The sequence below is a fragment of the Melozone crissalis genome, unplaced genomic scaffold, assembly GCF_028551555.1.
Source record: "Melozone crissalis strain CALT ecotype California unplaced genomic scaffold, PUWL_Pcris_2 ptg000016l_1, whole genome shotgun sequence".
Lineage (NCBI taxonomy): Eukaryota > Metazoa > Chordata > Aves > Passeriformes > Passerellidae > Melozone > Melozone crissalis.
Window position 1 is genome coordinate 35,903,816 of NW_026535794.1, and position 15,891 is coordinate 35,919,706.

Here is a 15,891-nt window from a genome sequence, read left to right on the forward strand (position 1 = left end):
CCACAGTAAGATAGCTTCAACAACTTGCATAGTGGAGAAAATTGTCTTGTTCAAAGGGATGTTACATATGCATAAAGGGTTTTCATCCAGAAAATGGCTACAAATAATCAGTAAATTCAAATCCTATCTTGCTTTTCCCAGCAATGCCCTGTTTAAGGGCTGTGTCTATGTTGGAAGCTAATGCACATTAAGACTTCTGGACTTTTTTCCCCTCTCTGCTCTTTCAGTGGGGATGTTCTGTTCTAAAATACCAATGCTTTGCATGTCAGGCACAGCAACTGCCAGGAATAACTCCAGTAAGCTCCAACTATTCAAGACCTTGCCTCTAGCTTGTTTTGTAAAAGCAACAAGAAATGCGTAACTTCAACTCTGCTCTGAAGGTTACAATCTTAAGCAATAATCACTAAAAGTAAAAAGGCAAATTAAACATGATCTACCAAATCATTATCACTAAGAATCATACAGGAGACTCAAACACAAAACCCTTGAAACTTTAAAAACTCTTCAAACTTTTAAATTTGAAGTAGTTATTCATGGCTCTCTACACCAATGAGAATTTTTCAATGTTAAAGAAATCACAGTGACTGAAACAAAAGCTGTCTGTCAAATTCCCAATTACTGCAGAAGAAATTCAGTGTTTGGCCAATACTGTAAAGCACTGCCATGCAGACATCCAGGCTTGTTTGCCCAGTTTTGCAAGCAGTAAATCCACATTAGCATAGTACTGGGCAAGCTTACCAGGCCTGATGAGAAGGAGGAGATGTTTGCCTGAGTAGCAGACTAATATTAACTCATACTAAAGTCTCCAAAGAATCATTCTCATTTCCTGTTCAGGGCAGCAGCATGCCATGTAAGCACAGTGCTCTTCTCAGTTCTACCCTTTGCAATGGTAACTTTTCAAGAGCCACTGCCCATAAGACAGTATGGGCACAGTACCAGCTCTACTGAGTACCAAACTGCTGATGTGGGTCAGATTATCCTGTAACTCTGCTTAAGGTTTGTTTGTAGCACTCTAATATGAGTAATAACTTGATCCAGCCGAAAATCTCATTTGCAGAGGCTAAAGATAGTGCTATTGACACAAAGGATAAAACTTATTCCTCTCTGGACTAGCAAATTTCTCCCATTAAACTTTTCAATTCTGAAGGAAAATGCCTAATTATACAGATTTGTATTTAAAACATCGTGAATCTATTTCTAAGCCAGAAGAGGAACTCAACACCATTTGGACAGACTTTATATTGAGGCTGAAAAACATGATTCACTCTAAAACACTACATAGTAACTAAGATATCTGATTAATCATTACAGATGACATGCTTGAGAAACATCCTACACTAATGAACAGGAAATACTCAACTTTAAAGCTAAGTTACAGTAAATAGCTTCTGTGGGAAGATTTTAAATAATTTTTGAGTAGCTGATGGATACTGTTTACAATATACAACTGGCAGCAAGTTTCCACTACACCTGGAAGAATTAGTCTCCAAAGTTCTCTATTTCTGGACTCGGTCAGGCTCAGATCAATGGATCAAACAATCTATTGCCCAATCCTTTCAAAGTACAATCAGCTTTTGTACAGAAAGAGCTTCCCTACATTTCCTGCAGTGAAGTTTCTTCTTATCTCTTCAGACATAAAACATGAATATTCAGGTATTTAACAAGGTACTTAATTCTTTACCAAAATAACTCCTGGACATTCCCGCATGGTAGTGCTGCACTCCATTTCCTCCTTTACAAACACCTCACTAAAAATTGATCAGGCTTAGTGACAGTGTTTCACAAGCTTTGTCTCTTGTTAATACAACACCACACACTTTGGCCTGTGCTATTCCCAAAATGTCCTTCCAAAAACAAATTCCTGGACTTTCTTACATGCAAGATACTTCAGCTCCACATCAAAAGCTGATGCATACATGCAAGTCCTGAGCAGCCTGCTCCTGTTTGTTCAAGATCACAAATGCTCCCCTCAAAACCAGAATTCTTCACAGAATCTTCATTCAGATGTGAAGAAATTACAATTAACTGAACACATTATAAAGCAAGAGTCTCATATGACTCATCATTTCATCAGGCTGGTCACACAGGAAATGGGGGTTCCTGATTGTGGCAAAAACACTTAAAAAGTTTAGTACAGAGAATATCTAGAAGCAGAAAGCAATACTGTACACTGAGATGCACATTGGACAAAAATCCAAACACAGGTTTAAGGAGATAGAAACATCTTGCTCCATTAGGAAGCTGTATTTTGTTAGAAGCATGTGGGCAAATGAATAGAGAAGATAAGAACTAGCATCAGTCTCTGGGGTTATACACTATAGTTTTCTCACCCATACATTCAAAAAATATATTTACATATACTTTGCCCAAAATGAAAACGTACCAAATTAAAGCCATTAACCATTATCATGTCTCTTATCTAATTACAAAAGCTCTCAGTTCTTATTAGAGATCAGTTCTTAGTAAGAGATAGGTATCATTATTGTTATTTAAATGAGTAATAAAAATTCTTCTATTAGAAGTTACAGTAGAAGGGTCTGAAGGCACACACTGTTTTGTGTTTTATGTGAGCCCTGAGTTCACCTGGGCTTTGTGAAGTCTCACAGCCCCTCACCTGCCCAATATGAGATTTCTTGGCCCCTGCTGCAGCACCTGAAGCTGGGTTCCAGGCAGAGGCTGCCAGGCAGCAGCTGCTGCCCTGAGTTTCCCAGCAGTGTATTTTACTGCAGGAATTCTCTTTATTAGTGCTTGTTTATACAGGAATGTTTTATTTCCTCTCCAACCTCCTGCAGCTATTTCAGAGGCCTGTTCTCACTGTCATTTCATTATATGCCTTCTGTTGTTAACATTAGGCAAGTGACCATTTAAAAAAAAAATAAGCTCACATTTTACCTATAACTTGAATGCATTTACATACAGGCATACACATGTATGTGTTCTTTCAATATTTAGTTCTTATTTGCAGGAAAACTGAGAGGGAATTACTGCTCTAAGCTACAACATATCCTATCTTCTCATCATATTAGGAAGTCTTTCAAACTCACAAATACCTTTAATTTTATCCCCCAAATCTGCTACACTCTAAACTGAAGATAAAAACAAATTACAAAGAATGTTCAACCAAGCAGAAACCTTTCTAGTGGAGAAAGAAAGGGCTTCAAGGTTGAACACATTTTTAAATAGATAAGTGATATGGGAAATTAGCAAGCAATTTTAAAACAAATTTTCCTCTGGATTTGATCACTATAATGTGATATAAACATTAAAGATATAAATATATAAATATATATATAAATATATATAAAAATATATATAAAGATATAAATCTTAAGATACACTGCAGCTATAAAAAAAAAATCACAAAAATAGGAAACTAAATCTATCCTTATTCTAACAATCTCTGGGAAGAAAAAAAGTGTTCTCAATATAGCAGAAAGCATGCAAATATTTCTATGCACTTTATGAATATCTCAAAAGTTACTATTTTCACAGAATATTTCTTTGCTATGATACAGCAGCTACACTTTCACAAAGTCAGTCTAGATGGTTCAAGTTACAATAACTACAGTGTCCAAGTTACAATAACTACAGTGTCTCTTTATTAAAAGCTTGCCTGCCTTTGGAAATTAGCAAAAGATCCAATAAAAAAACAGTGACTAACACTTTTAGAGAACAAAAATGCATAACTGATTGAAACTCTTCAGCAATGGCCACAACTAAGAAACCAAAAGTGAAAAAACTGACCTATTAAAATAGGAACTAAAAGTAAATAAATTGTGCTCTTCAGAATATTTTACAATTTTCTGGGCATCTTTTTAATTCCTCCCTAGCATTCAAATGAGCAAAGCAGACATTATGTCTGTCCTGCCAAGGAATATAGTAAGATGCTGCTCCACAGTAACAAATACTTTAGTGCAAGTTTTTGTTGCCAACTCCAGTTGCCAGTGAAAAAGTCCTTCCTGTAAATCATCTGATTTGCCTGCAGGAACCCAACAAAATAGCTACCAACACTGGGTATGAGCCATGTCTGGGACAAACAGACTGGTTAGCAAACCCATCATCTCACCTCTTCAGAAACACAATTTGAAGAGTTAAAAACTCCTCACAACTCCTGCTTAGCTATTGTTACATTACATTCATTTTTAACCACTATTTACTCTCACCAGTTTAGGTACAAAAACCAGAGGGTAGCTTTGCTGTGACTGCCAGAAGCTTTCTCTGGAGCCAAGAGGTGCTGCAGCTGAACAGGTCTGGAAAATTATTTCCCTGCAAACATACTCTTGAGTGCACCAAATCACAAAGCACTGTGAACTCCTTTTCCTGATCAATAGTGTCAGCATTCCTGAAGTGGAATGGAGGACTGCTAGGACAAGCCTCTCTTCCCATTGCTTTTATCTGGCCCATACAAATCTCTGCAAAACTGTCAAGGTCTGCTCCCCTGTTCTCAAAACAATTTCCACTCCCTGTTAAAAATAGCATCTCTGAGTCTTGCTCTCACCAAAGCACAGAAACAAGGTGCTGTAATCAACCAGCACTGTTTAAAGAGCATCACATATTAACCTGCTTTGAGAACTTTTTCCAGTTGTCCCAACCAGCAAATTCTTATACTAACAGTTACTTAAAGTTACAAAGGCACTGATAATGAAAGGCATAGCTCAAACACTTTATGCATATCAATTAATGCAGAAAAGTTTCTAGAAGCACAGATAAGTCAAACTAAAGTGAATTCACATTTGTAGTCTGCATATATACTTTTTATAAAAAACAGACAAATGAGAAAATCCCTATTAATAATCGGTAAAATGATTGGCTACAGAAACATCATGAAGACAAAGGTAAGAAAATACCTAATGATTATTTTTACCTCATTACCAATTATGGCTTCTCATTCATTTGTTTTCAAACATGTCCATGATATTTACTCTTAAGGTTCTTTACACTGAGAAATATTTCAATATAATTGCTGAATTAGACAGCAATTACAATTTCTTGCAGAACAACATATATAAAAATTATTTTAATGTATGAAATAGGCATAGGATTCATTTGCATGATCAAAACATCAAACTTTATTAGATCTTGTAGAATGTTCCATACTACAGCCAAGTAATTCAGGCTTTCCTGTTCTACATTGCACTCTCAAGTGTACAGAAAAACACCTGTAACCCCAGCAGTCCAAACAACAAGTATAAAGATGAAAGCCAAGTGACCATATATCCATTACCTATTTTTTCTATTTAACCTCTTTCTTTTAGGCCTTTGCTGACCATAACCATAATCTCAAAGAATCTTTCTTGTTATTTAAACTGTACTGAAATTTTCATTATTCATTCTTAAATTACTAATGTATTTGGGACCTGTAATAATCTAATTCCCCCGGTACCCAGACCTGATGCTGTATAACGAGTCCTAGACTTGTCACTAGACTGAAAAGTCAACTTTCTTCTTCTTTCAGTATATACAGTGACCTGCAGAGTAGGATAACCTAATGCTGTGTCTTATCCAGAACAACATCCAGCAGCATTCTCCTACTATGCAAAAAACACAAAGAAGAAGTTATGCAAACCCACATTTGGCAGGACTGGGAATGAAACCCACATCTCTACCGGAACAGCTTTCCATGGAGGCACCCTACCACCAGTCAGACAGAATTTTAGCCATCTTGTTTGTACCCAGCACTTTGGTGCTACAGGATCACAGCCCTTGTGAGTCCCACCAACAAAACTTGGGATTTATGGGCAACCTTTCATTGCTACCTAACATAGGTGTGGGTTAGGGAGCGCAGACAGAAGATCATTTGGTTCCATGGCTTTGTTTTGTTTTTTCCATCTTCCCCAAATAGCAGCACAGGTGAATTTTTACTTTGTGGTTACTTACTATACAAAAAAGACATTAAATTAGGAGTCATGCTGGATCAATAATTCAGAATAGAAACTATACAGAGAACCCTGATTGCTACAGGGTAACGATGGCTGTAATGGTACAGTATGAGGAATTTCACTTCCCATTATTTCATTTCATGTTGGGAAAAAACCACCAACTCACACACAAAGCAGCTTTAGAACATTCATAGTTTAAAATCTATTTAAATCTCACAAAGCACAATACAAAGTAAGATTCAGGTACTTATTTTTTAAGTAACTTCTCACATATGTCAACATTACTATTTTATATAGCAACAGGTGAGCACTTTTGAGCTCATTGTGAGAGATCTGTGTGCTTTTGGGAATCTTCCAAAAAAAAAAAAAAAAGCTTGTTTGGCTTTAGTATGAGAAGAGCAAGGGGCACACTGACACCAGTTCCAGAGAGGATCAGATGTTTGTCCCCTCGGCTAAGATCAAGTGCAATGGGGTTATAAAAAATGCATATTAGGTTACCTGAAGTATCAATTTTCATGGCAAGAAATATTACCCTAATAGGTCTAGGAGGAGGAAAAATTGTTCTGATTTTGAACAATCGCTTCAGTAGTCAGATTTGCAACCTCTAAATCATTTTTGACACTGAGCTGGTATTCCCTTGAGAGAATTACATTCTTAACTAATAGCTGACAGGAAATATTCCATTTTCATGATCTTTTAAACTAAATGTGCATCATACGAGTTTTGATGACAAACAGAAATGGCCGAGTTTACAACAGTAACAGATCTCCAAATCTTAAAAAAAAAGTTCCAAACCAATACTAATTTATAAATGCAATGCTGGAATCATTCAGTTAGCTAAAACAAATTGCTGAAAAGTAGAATTCAAACCAGCCACACTAATCTAATCAGCAAGGGCAGGAAACGTTGAGGATCTCCATTAACTAATAGATATTAAATGTGTCCATTGACATACAAGATTTTCCTTTCTGTCAAGTCTCAAAAGCTCAAGATGGTACCAAGAAATAATAATAATTTTTTAAGCAAACACACACAGCATAGCAGAAGCCATGCTTGTAACAGAATCTCTACGCTGTTTGACATATGTGATGCATGTGATTTAAGCCTGATTTATGAATCAAGCAGCTACAGTTACTCAAGCTTTCTTGGGAAAAGAGTGAGAAGCAACCTCATCTCCTCTGGTTTGTTTTTTTTTCCATTAACTGGAGCCTCAGGAAAGTACACCTTCCAAACAATTTATTTGAACAAAGTTCCTATAAATCAGTTTTGTCTATAAAGAGCTGCACATTTCCAGCTTGCAGGGAGGGTAAGCCTTTTTGAACCCCAGTTTAAGCAGCTAGGGATACACTCAATTTCTTCAGAAAAGATTACAAGAGCAGATGGAATACAATACATACTTTCTAAATCTAAACTGAGCCTGTGATTCAAGAGGCTGGTGTGGCATGAACAGAAAACAATCTTCCTGAAAAAAGCCCATTTGCTACTTGTACATCATCTTACAGTCACAGCAGCAACTCACAATCTGTAAGACTTTGTAAAAGTAAGAAGGTAAATAAAGCTGGATGAAACAGGAGGAAAAAATATCCACATTTCATCATAAAAACCCTTCCTAGATGAATTTCACTGTCACAACAAAGATGTGCAACAGCCCTATCTTCAGTTCACTTTTGGGCAAAATTAACTCATAGAACACTGCTGAGTCTCCAGTTACAGAGTCTGGCCCATGCACACGGGAAGGGAGGATGGAAGGAATCTCAACTATTAGAATACAAACTGCAAAATAATTAGTTACTCTTGAGAGGGGGAAATGACTGCAGAGGCATTGAAGGGAGTGACTCTGGAATTCAAATAACTGTACCGAAATATTTGGATAGCAAAGTGGAAAAAAATCCAGTATATACACTGGTCTAATACAATCCACAGTGGTCAAAACAGTCTATCCCGATCCTACTCTTTTTTAGGAATATAAATAACTACCACATTTTCTTCACTTTTTCCCTCCTTCTGTCCACACCAATTTGTAACACCTAACTCAGGGAGCAACAATGGATCTAGACTTATGTAGAGATATATTACCTCCAGCCAAGGACATTTTCAACAAAAAACCCAAGGAAAGGAACAAAATGCACACAGACACACAGAAAAATGTATTAAGCAGTCCACTTCATTGTCTCCCAGACAATGGGAGAATTTACATGCTCAATTATTCCCAACAAACAGCATTTAAGGGATAAATGTAAATTTAATATTAAATACTGTAGCAGGACTAGGACTGCCATGATAATAAACAGTGGTCATGTGTGATAAGCATCTCCCTGTGCTGAAGAAGGTGGTTGTGAAAAAATGGCATATTTGTCCTGCAAGGACTCTAACCACACCTTGGGTGTTACTACGCTAACACCTAGTGCACACATGTTCTATTAAAGGGAGATACATCCACAGAAAGGTATTAAAAGAAAAAAAATTAAGACATAAAATATAGGAACCTCCAGATTTTGACTATTTCTCCTACAATAGAAGTACCTTGCAATCTGAAGTAATTCTCTTCAGCAAAAGACAGCAAAACATATGAGCTTTCCTATTTATCAGCTGACTTCCTATCTTCCAATTTATTTGCAATTGTTTGACAGAACTTGAGAAAGAACAAAATCCAATACCAAACCACTGCCACATGCATACTGAAATACAGCAGAGGCTTTGGTAATATATAGTTTAAAAAAGCAGAAAGACAGTAAACCTAACTTTGTTTACAAGCTCTAGAACTATGAATGCTAAACCTGACTTTAACACATTAATGAATACAAAGTGACACCACTAATTATCTTCCAGAAATAAAAATGGCAATGGGACCAGAGCATATAGATGCAGACATGGGAAGGATACAAAACTAGTGCTCTCATAACTAAAAAGAAAATTAAGCCTTTTGGTATAATTCATCATACAATCTTGCTTAAGGACATACAAAACTCCTGAAAGAGGATAAAAAGTCCAACCTTATCAAACAAAATTTCAGATTTGACAAAAATTTCATTATATAGGGTCCTACTCAAGCTCTTCATGACAATAGGAGGGCTCCCTTACACTGGGACTTTTCACACAGCATTTCTCAGCTGTAAATTCTGCAGAATGCTTTTAAATGTCAAAAGAGACATACCAAACTAAATATTTGCTTTTGGTTTACATCTCCCTCGAAGAAAGTGTAAACAATCATTATGGTCTTAAATGGGCCCCTAGGAAGCAACTACATCTTAGCCTTTGCCCTTTAGCATCACTCTTGCTCTGAGGCATTTGGAGGAGAAACAGCTGTATACATTCCTGTAGCATAAGCTCTAAATGATTGTTGTCAGTTTGCTGTAATAATCAAAGCAATTTCTAATCCATGTAAAGAGTTTATGCTATATTATCTTTCACAGTGTCAAACACGCATATTAGAATTTTAATAGAAATACAGTAACTGCATGCTGTTCAAATCTTGAATATCACCCAGTGGAACAAACTTAGTCCCATTTCAGTATAATTTTTATGTCTGCAGTGCCTGAGTCTGCAGCACTGCAAAAATAAAAATCCTGTTTCTCATTCTTACTGATACAATCATTAGGCTTCCCTTTTTAAAATCCACTATTAAATGTATCTACTGAAACCCCAGACTATGTTCTTATAATGTATACTATATGCTATATTCAATTTCAAACCAATTCAAGTCTACATAGCATCACACTCAACCAGTCTAGCTTTCTGTAAATTAGTCTGATGCAACTGTATAAACAAACTTTGCAGTTACCCAAGCACTGCAGAGCTAACATTTACAAGGAATATAAAATTAGGTCTTTACTATTCACACAAATCTGCAAAGTTATACACCTGACTCCCAGTATTAAGTGTATGTATAGGCATTACTCAGCTTAGAATATAAAATGTACAGCTCTAGAATTAGCAAAGTTTTCAAGAGATGAGTACAGCAGAAAGATATAACAAACAAAATTTAAATATATTCAGAATTAAAATATATTCAAAGATAACTATATTTGATTTTACCTGAAAATTAACATCTTCTTTCTTAAATATTAGTGCTCGAACTTCATCAGGATCTCCATTAAATATAGCTTGAACCAATGGTGGCTAAAATGAAGAAAAAAACACATCTTAAAATAAAATCCCATTTTAGGTTTTAGTGATATACATACAGGTTTTTTTGATACATAACAGAAACCCAAGGTAATGACAAAAAACTCCATTCCAGGCAGTAAAACAAAGAAACCAGCACCAGTATTTAGAATCAAAGAAATTGCAAGTTTTAAAAACCTCAAACACACAGACATCTTCTAAGTCAATTAAATATATACCTGAAAGACAAAAAAGGAGCTGAGAAGACAAGCTTATAACAGCTGAAAAGAGAACGCCTCAGAACAAAATTAGGGTTGTCATTACGTGCTGCAAATTCTATACAGTATAAGCAAACAATCCCCTTTTACATTAGCAAGTGACTCAAGTTACTGGAAGTCTTTCACCTGTTTAGACAGAGTGGGAAAGCAAAGTGCATCAGATAAGTATGGTAACAAATTCACACTCACACACATCTATTACTAAATATAGCAGGATTTCTAAGTAAGTAAGAAAAGCTCCTGAGGTATGCTAGCAAGATTTAAGTCAGTCACTTGACAGAATAAAATAATTTAAAGCAATAAAAGCATAGTCCCCAGTGTTGATCATTTTCAGAAAGTGCTAACTTGAATCTAACAGTAACACCAAGATTGTGACTTATGGTAATTTTTATTTTAGCTTAGAATTGTTCTTGTTTGATATAACTATGTACTCTATCAGTTCTCAAAATAAACACAGCATAAGATTATAATACAATGATCACATCAGCTTCTAAAGTGGTACTGCATAAATGTACTATTGAAGAGTGAGAAGTGGAGCAGGGAAAGCCCATTTACTTCAAATACACTTCCCCAAGCCTTCTAAAACCCCACTGCTATTACACAACAATCAAGACCTGTACTTGCTGCACCATAAACAAGGTTACATGAAATAGCAAGGACCCTTGCAAGCATAAATTCTACCACTAAGTTTCAGCTTTTTCCATCTTTATTACATGCAGATTTTATCATCTTGTCTTGTTTCAATGTTGCACAGATTTATCCTTATCCTAGGAATCTAGCCATCAGTATCTGAGACAGCATTAGAAGCAGGAAATATGCCAACAAACAACATGCCTTACCAGCATGTTTCCAGAGGGCGATGGATGTACAGATACATTTTCCTGAGGTAAACTGGAAATAAATGTGGGAGAATCATCTTCTTCCTCCTCCTCCAAAACAACAATACAGACTCGACTCATTCGATCCGTTTGAGGAAGCAAAAGCAAACACGAAAATGCCAGCAATGGTATTTTTGGAAGCAGACTGCAGGTATCGCAATAGTGACCATAGAGGAAACACTTTCACCTGTTTCACAGGCCCTCACCAACTTGTGAGTGCTCTTGCTGGTGTCTTAGCATCTAGAAAGGGACATTCCAATCCCCCCCCACACTTCATTTTCCAGACTTAAACACCATGAGATGTTCAAGACACTGCTGAAAAAAAAGTTGTTCTTTATAAAATAAAAAGTCCCTAAGCATCGAAACCACAATACCAAAACCGTGGAATAGCTGATAAAAATATCCCAAGATCCAATTCCATTCGAACAGCGCTCACTGTCGCACACAGCTGTCCTTTCAGAAGCAAATTTGTCTTTGTTAATGTCACAACTTCCACAGCGTCCTTCTACCCCCACAGTGAAGTCATTGTTGCAGAAGACACGACTCCGTCCTGCAGAGGACGGAACAAGGAACAATTGCCCCGAGAGAGACGGCCGCAGCTATTCCCACTCCTGCAAGGTCAGTTTAAATCAACCCTCACAGGCTTTCTGGTGACTGAAAATAAACGTGCCTCCCGATCATCCTGCCATTCTACAGCTTCCTTTCTCAATGTCAAAAACAGTCCGGACAGAAAAACACATCTCGGTTCAGCAGTTATTCAGGACCTGCTCGGAGGAAAAAAATTCTTTCCCATGCAAGAAAATAGCTGCAACATGCAGCACGGCTGCAGCACATTTACATGCAATGAGTCAGACCCCAGGGACAATGAACTCCTTGAATAGTATTGCCGGCTGAATCCAGCAAAAGCAGCGCAGCCGGCGCTGCTCCGTCAGGGACACGAGCAATGCGGAGCGTTCGTTTCTCCTTCAGCAGGCAGTAGCTGGGGCTTCTCCATCAGGGAATGCGTAAGGCAGAAATACTGTCGAGGAGGAATGCTTCAGCAAAACAAGCTAGCTACTGCACACAAAAGCTCAAATTACTGCCTTAGAAGACTTCTGAAAAAGCAGTTCATCACTCAAGTGTTTCTTTTGATCACCATGTGAATGCAGTTCCCATGATAGTCTTCATTCAGATTGAGGGGGAGGAAAAAAAGAAAAAAAAAAAAATCAGACTCTGTACATCTTCTCTGAGCCAACTTCTTTATCCGAACATCTGTCACTGCGCCAACCTGATTCTCCTCTTCAGTTAGAGCTTCTGCTTATCAGGTTTTTTCCTTGACAAATTAAATTATACAATCAGCAGATAGCCTTGTGAAGCCCAAAGCCAGCTGGGCGGTCCGGGTCGGCAGGAGCGGCGCAGCGAGCGGTGCCACAGCGAGCGGTGCCAGGCAGCGCTGCCCTGAGCAGCAGCCCGGCGAGCAGCGCCGCAGCCTGCCCGGGTGCAATGCCTGGTAATGCTCACATGTCACTTACCGGAGCACCCGGCCGCCGCTCCCAGGGCAACTTCCTCTGGCACCAAAAAAACCCGCCTTTTGCTTTTTTTGGGGGCAGTCTTTGCAGCCTGCGCCAGTTCGGTGACTAACGCAGCTGAAAACGTAAAAATTCTATAACTGAAGAAAGAGCGACTGTTTAATATTTTCCACTAAAAGCCGCAAAGCAATGTGGTGTACTGGCTCTGCTGACTAACTACACTTTGGGCAGTAAACAATTCCAGCGCTTTAACTGCTTTCATATGGCACTGGTCAGAGCAGCAAAACAGTCCTCATTTAACTCACTAAAGACAACAAATGCCCCACACAAATCCTCTGAAAATTAAATGAAAAGTAAAATCTTAAAGCAATAGGCTGACTGTTAAAAAGCCAGTTATTAACAACCAAACCCGTGGGTTTTTGCAATTAGTACAGACAAACACAACCTCAGCTTGAAAGAAATTACATTAAGTATAATTTAAATATAATATTATTAAAATATACCATAATAATGAAATATAATATGAAGCCCTACAACTTGCTGAATAAATACTTCAGCTTGAATCTGCCTAAATGGTGCTGGCTCGTGGGTGTATTATGTAAATGGCTTCTATCAAAAGTTGCTGGATAAGCTTCAGTGCTACAGGAACAGAGGGAGGGTTTTTGCTCCTGCTGTGCAGCATGAAGGCAATTCTGATGTCCTTCAGTGGCTGCTAAGAGCAGAATTTGTCAATGGTGAGCAAATTTATAGCTCTTCAATAAAGTATTTGCACTCAGGTTTCACACAGGAATCCAGACAGAGAAAAAGACAGGTTTAAATGGTGGGTAAGTGGTTTGGATATAAATAGACAGACTGAATTCCCACCTTTGGGGGCCACAGACAGGAAATGCTTACATGAACTCTTTTGCAAAAATGCCTACAGTAGCTTGATTGTAACATAATGAATTGCTTAAACATCTTCCTTTCCCCCTGACACTTCATGCAGGTGAAACTTATTCTAAGTGCAAAAGAGTACCTTGGTCAAGGGCTCCCTGACCTCTAGAGTCCTGACCTGGCAGAATACAGCACCAGGCTCTGATTCACTATGAAACTTCGGATTAAAATTTCTCAAAACTAACAAATAACTTTATAAATATAGTCTGTTCATTACATAGAGTCTAGTTGTTTTGAAATCTCATACTTTTGGTCTTAATTACAAAAAAAGCAATGATTTGTACACCACACTGCTTTGTTCTAACATTTCACCCATTTATTAAAAGCAACAACACAGAATACCTGAGTACATATGACAACTCATGTTCTTGGCCACAGCAGAACTAGTTCTAATAAACTATGGACATCCTCAAAGCTCAGCTATTGCAACACCCTACTGTCTGCTATGGAACACAACAACCACAACATAGAAAATAGCTTGCTTTCTATTTGTGAAAAATGCCCCAAGAAACAGACACTTTAGCTTTTTGCATAACTAAACTTGCATTTCAAAAAAATTAAAACTCAGATTTTATGTGTAAAAGCAAAATACTGGCACAATGCATACTCAAGCTTCAAATGATACACACACACTTGCTAGATAATGGTTTTCCAGCTAAGCCCATATGTTCAGTGTAAGTGAACACTTTTCAGGAGTCAGTACATTTATGCAGAAAGCAAATGCCAAGATATATGCTTTCTTTGGAATTACCAACTGGACACATTGCTAGGTAGAGATAATGCCTAACTTAGTTCAAATTATCTGAATATGGTCCATTTTTTACCTTTGGAATTAATGCTTCAAAGTCAGCTAGAAATTCAATAGTTAGCTTAGAAAGCATGCTTTCACACTCAGTTAATTGTGAAAATTCAGAACATTTTAATTTACTCTGGTAATTATTCTAGTGACCTTAGATATAACACAATTAATATAAACTATTTCCAAAAGCAAGTTAACATATGTCTCACCTAACATTGTATGTTTTTGAAATCTGACATTACAACAGAGAGTTAAATGCCAGTACATCACCGTTTGCATTAGAAAGAGAACCAACACAACTGAGTCAATATTATATTGATTTCTATAGCAATCTAAACCATGTATGTAAGCAAAAACACCCTGCTCATGGCAGGACTCTGTGTGTGCAATTGCTTCCATAACCAAAGGAAAACCCAGTTCTGGATATTTAATTTTTGCTCACAATTAAATGGCATTTCCCCCTTACACCCCTTTCAGCCAAAAGCTGTGCCTTCACCTCAATGCAAACAGCATCTATAATGACCTCTTCTTTCAATTTCAAAAAACCATACAATAGATCTTCTGGTGTGCAAAATGCAGTTTCTTATGTTACCTAAGAGGTCTTCTAAAAACCAAAAACTGTTTAGAATTCTACTGTGAGAAACCAAACTAAGGCTTCAATTTTTCAACAGCTTATCTAGACGAACAACTTTCTGTGTAGAAGAGTTAATAGCAACAGAGAATGAAAGCAGAGAAAATTCAAGATGATTAATTTAAGCTTCTGTTCCTCAAACTAATTTAGGAATCATAACAGAACTTTGTGAAGGTATAAAGAACATTGCATCTCAAACAGTTTGTATTAATAAAACTTAAAATAACTGATGACAGCAGGTCATCATCATCCCTCTTCTCCAAATGTCATCTATTTCCATACAAAAGCTTATGAAACCAGAAGTAGGAAAGAAGGCTCAAAAATGGCCTGACTTAAAAAAAGCATGCCATGTCTACAGGGGTTTGAGTGGTGATCTGATGACCTCCACAAGGTCTGTTAGCAAAGTAAGATCTCCACACTTAACTCTCAAATTTTAAGAAGTGCAATGATGATATCCATTTTTGTGAAAATTAAGGCTTTTTTGTGGACATGGTAGCTGTAAGGAAAAAAAAGCGTTGTAATTTTCAAACTACACTTGGCTTTAAGTAAATCAAGTTTCAAGAGTCTTTAATGGATGCATATAAAGAGAATATATTACAAGAATGCAACCTGCAGGTTAAAACACAGATGTCAGCCATCTACACTAGACAAAAAAACATGAACTCTGAATCAGCTAAAAATAGCAACCTTTTCTATGGATCTGTCCTCTTCTCTAGGAACAAATAAGCAAAAGACTGTAGCAGCCCTGCTGATGACACCAAAAACCAAAGGACAATCAGTGTCAAAGAATCTACTCAGATTAAGATTTCTCCCTTGCCAATCAGCATTTACCAAGTTTTTTCTGGGCTGAGGTTAATCCAACTGGTTTCAGGTAATATTTT

The 15,891-nt window shown here is 37.3% G+C and overlaps 1 protein-coding gene across 5 annotated transcripts in view; it reads right to left on the bottom strand.

Moving 5' to 3' along the window:
* ANKRD28 (ankyrin repeat domain 28) overlaps positions 1-15,891 on the bottom strand; it is a 119,787-nt gene that overhangs the window by 63,257 nt on the left and 40,639 nt on the right. For 2 of the 5 annotated variants that reach the window (XR_008482933.1, XM_054273272.1), the window contains exons 1-2: positions 11,101-12,505; positions 9,915-9,998 (exon numbers count right to left, since the gene is read on the bottom strand). Coding sequence is in view for 4 of the 5 variants with exons in the window: in XM_054273272.1 (XP_054129247.1) it covers positions 9,915-9,998; positions 11,101-11,220 (204 nt within the window). In the remaining variant the exon portion in view is untranslated. Of the gene's footprint in view, positions 1-9,914; positions 9,999-11,100; positions 12,506-15,891 lie in introns of those variants that run through there. The other 3 variants (XM_054273271.1, XM_054273270.1, XM_054273269.1) reach the window with 2 other exon arrangements.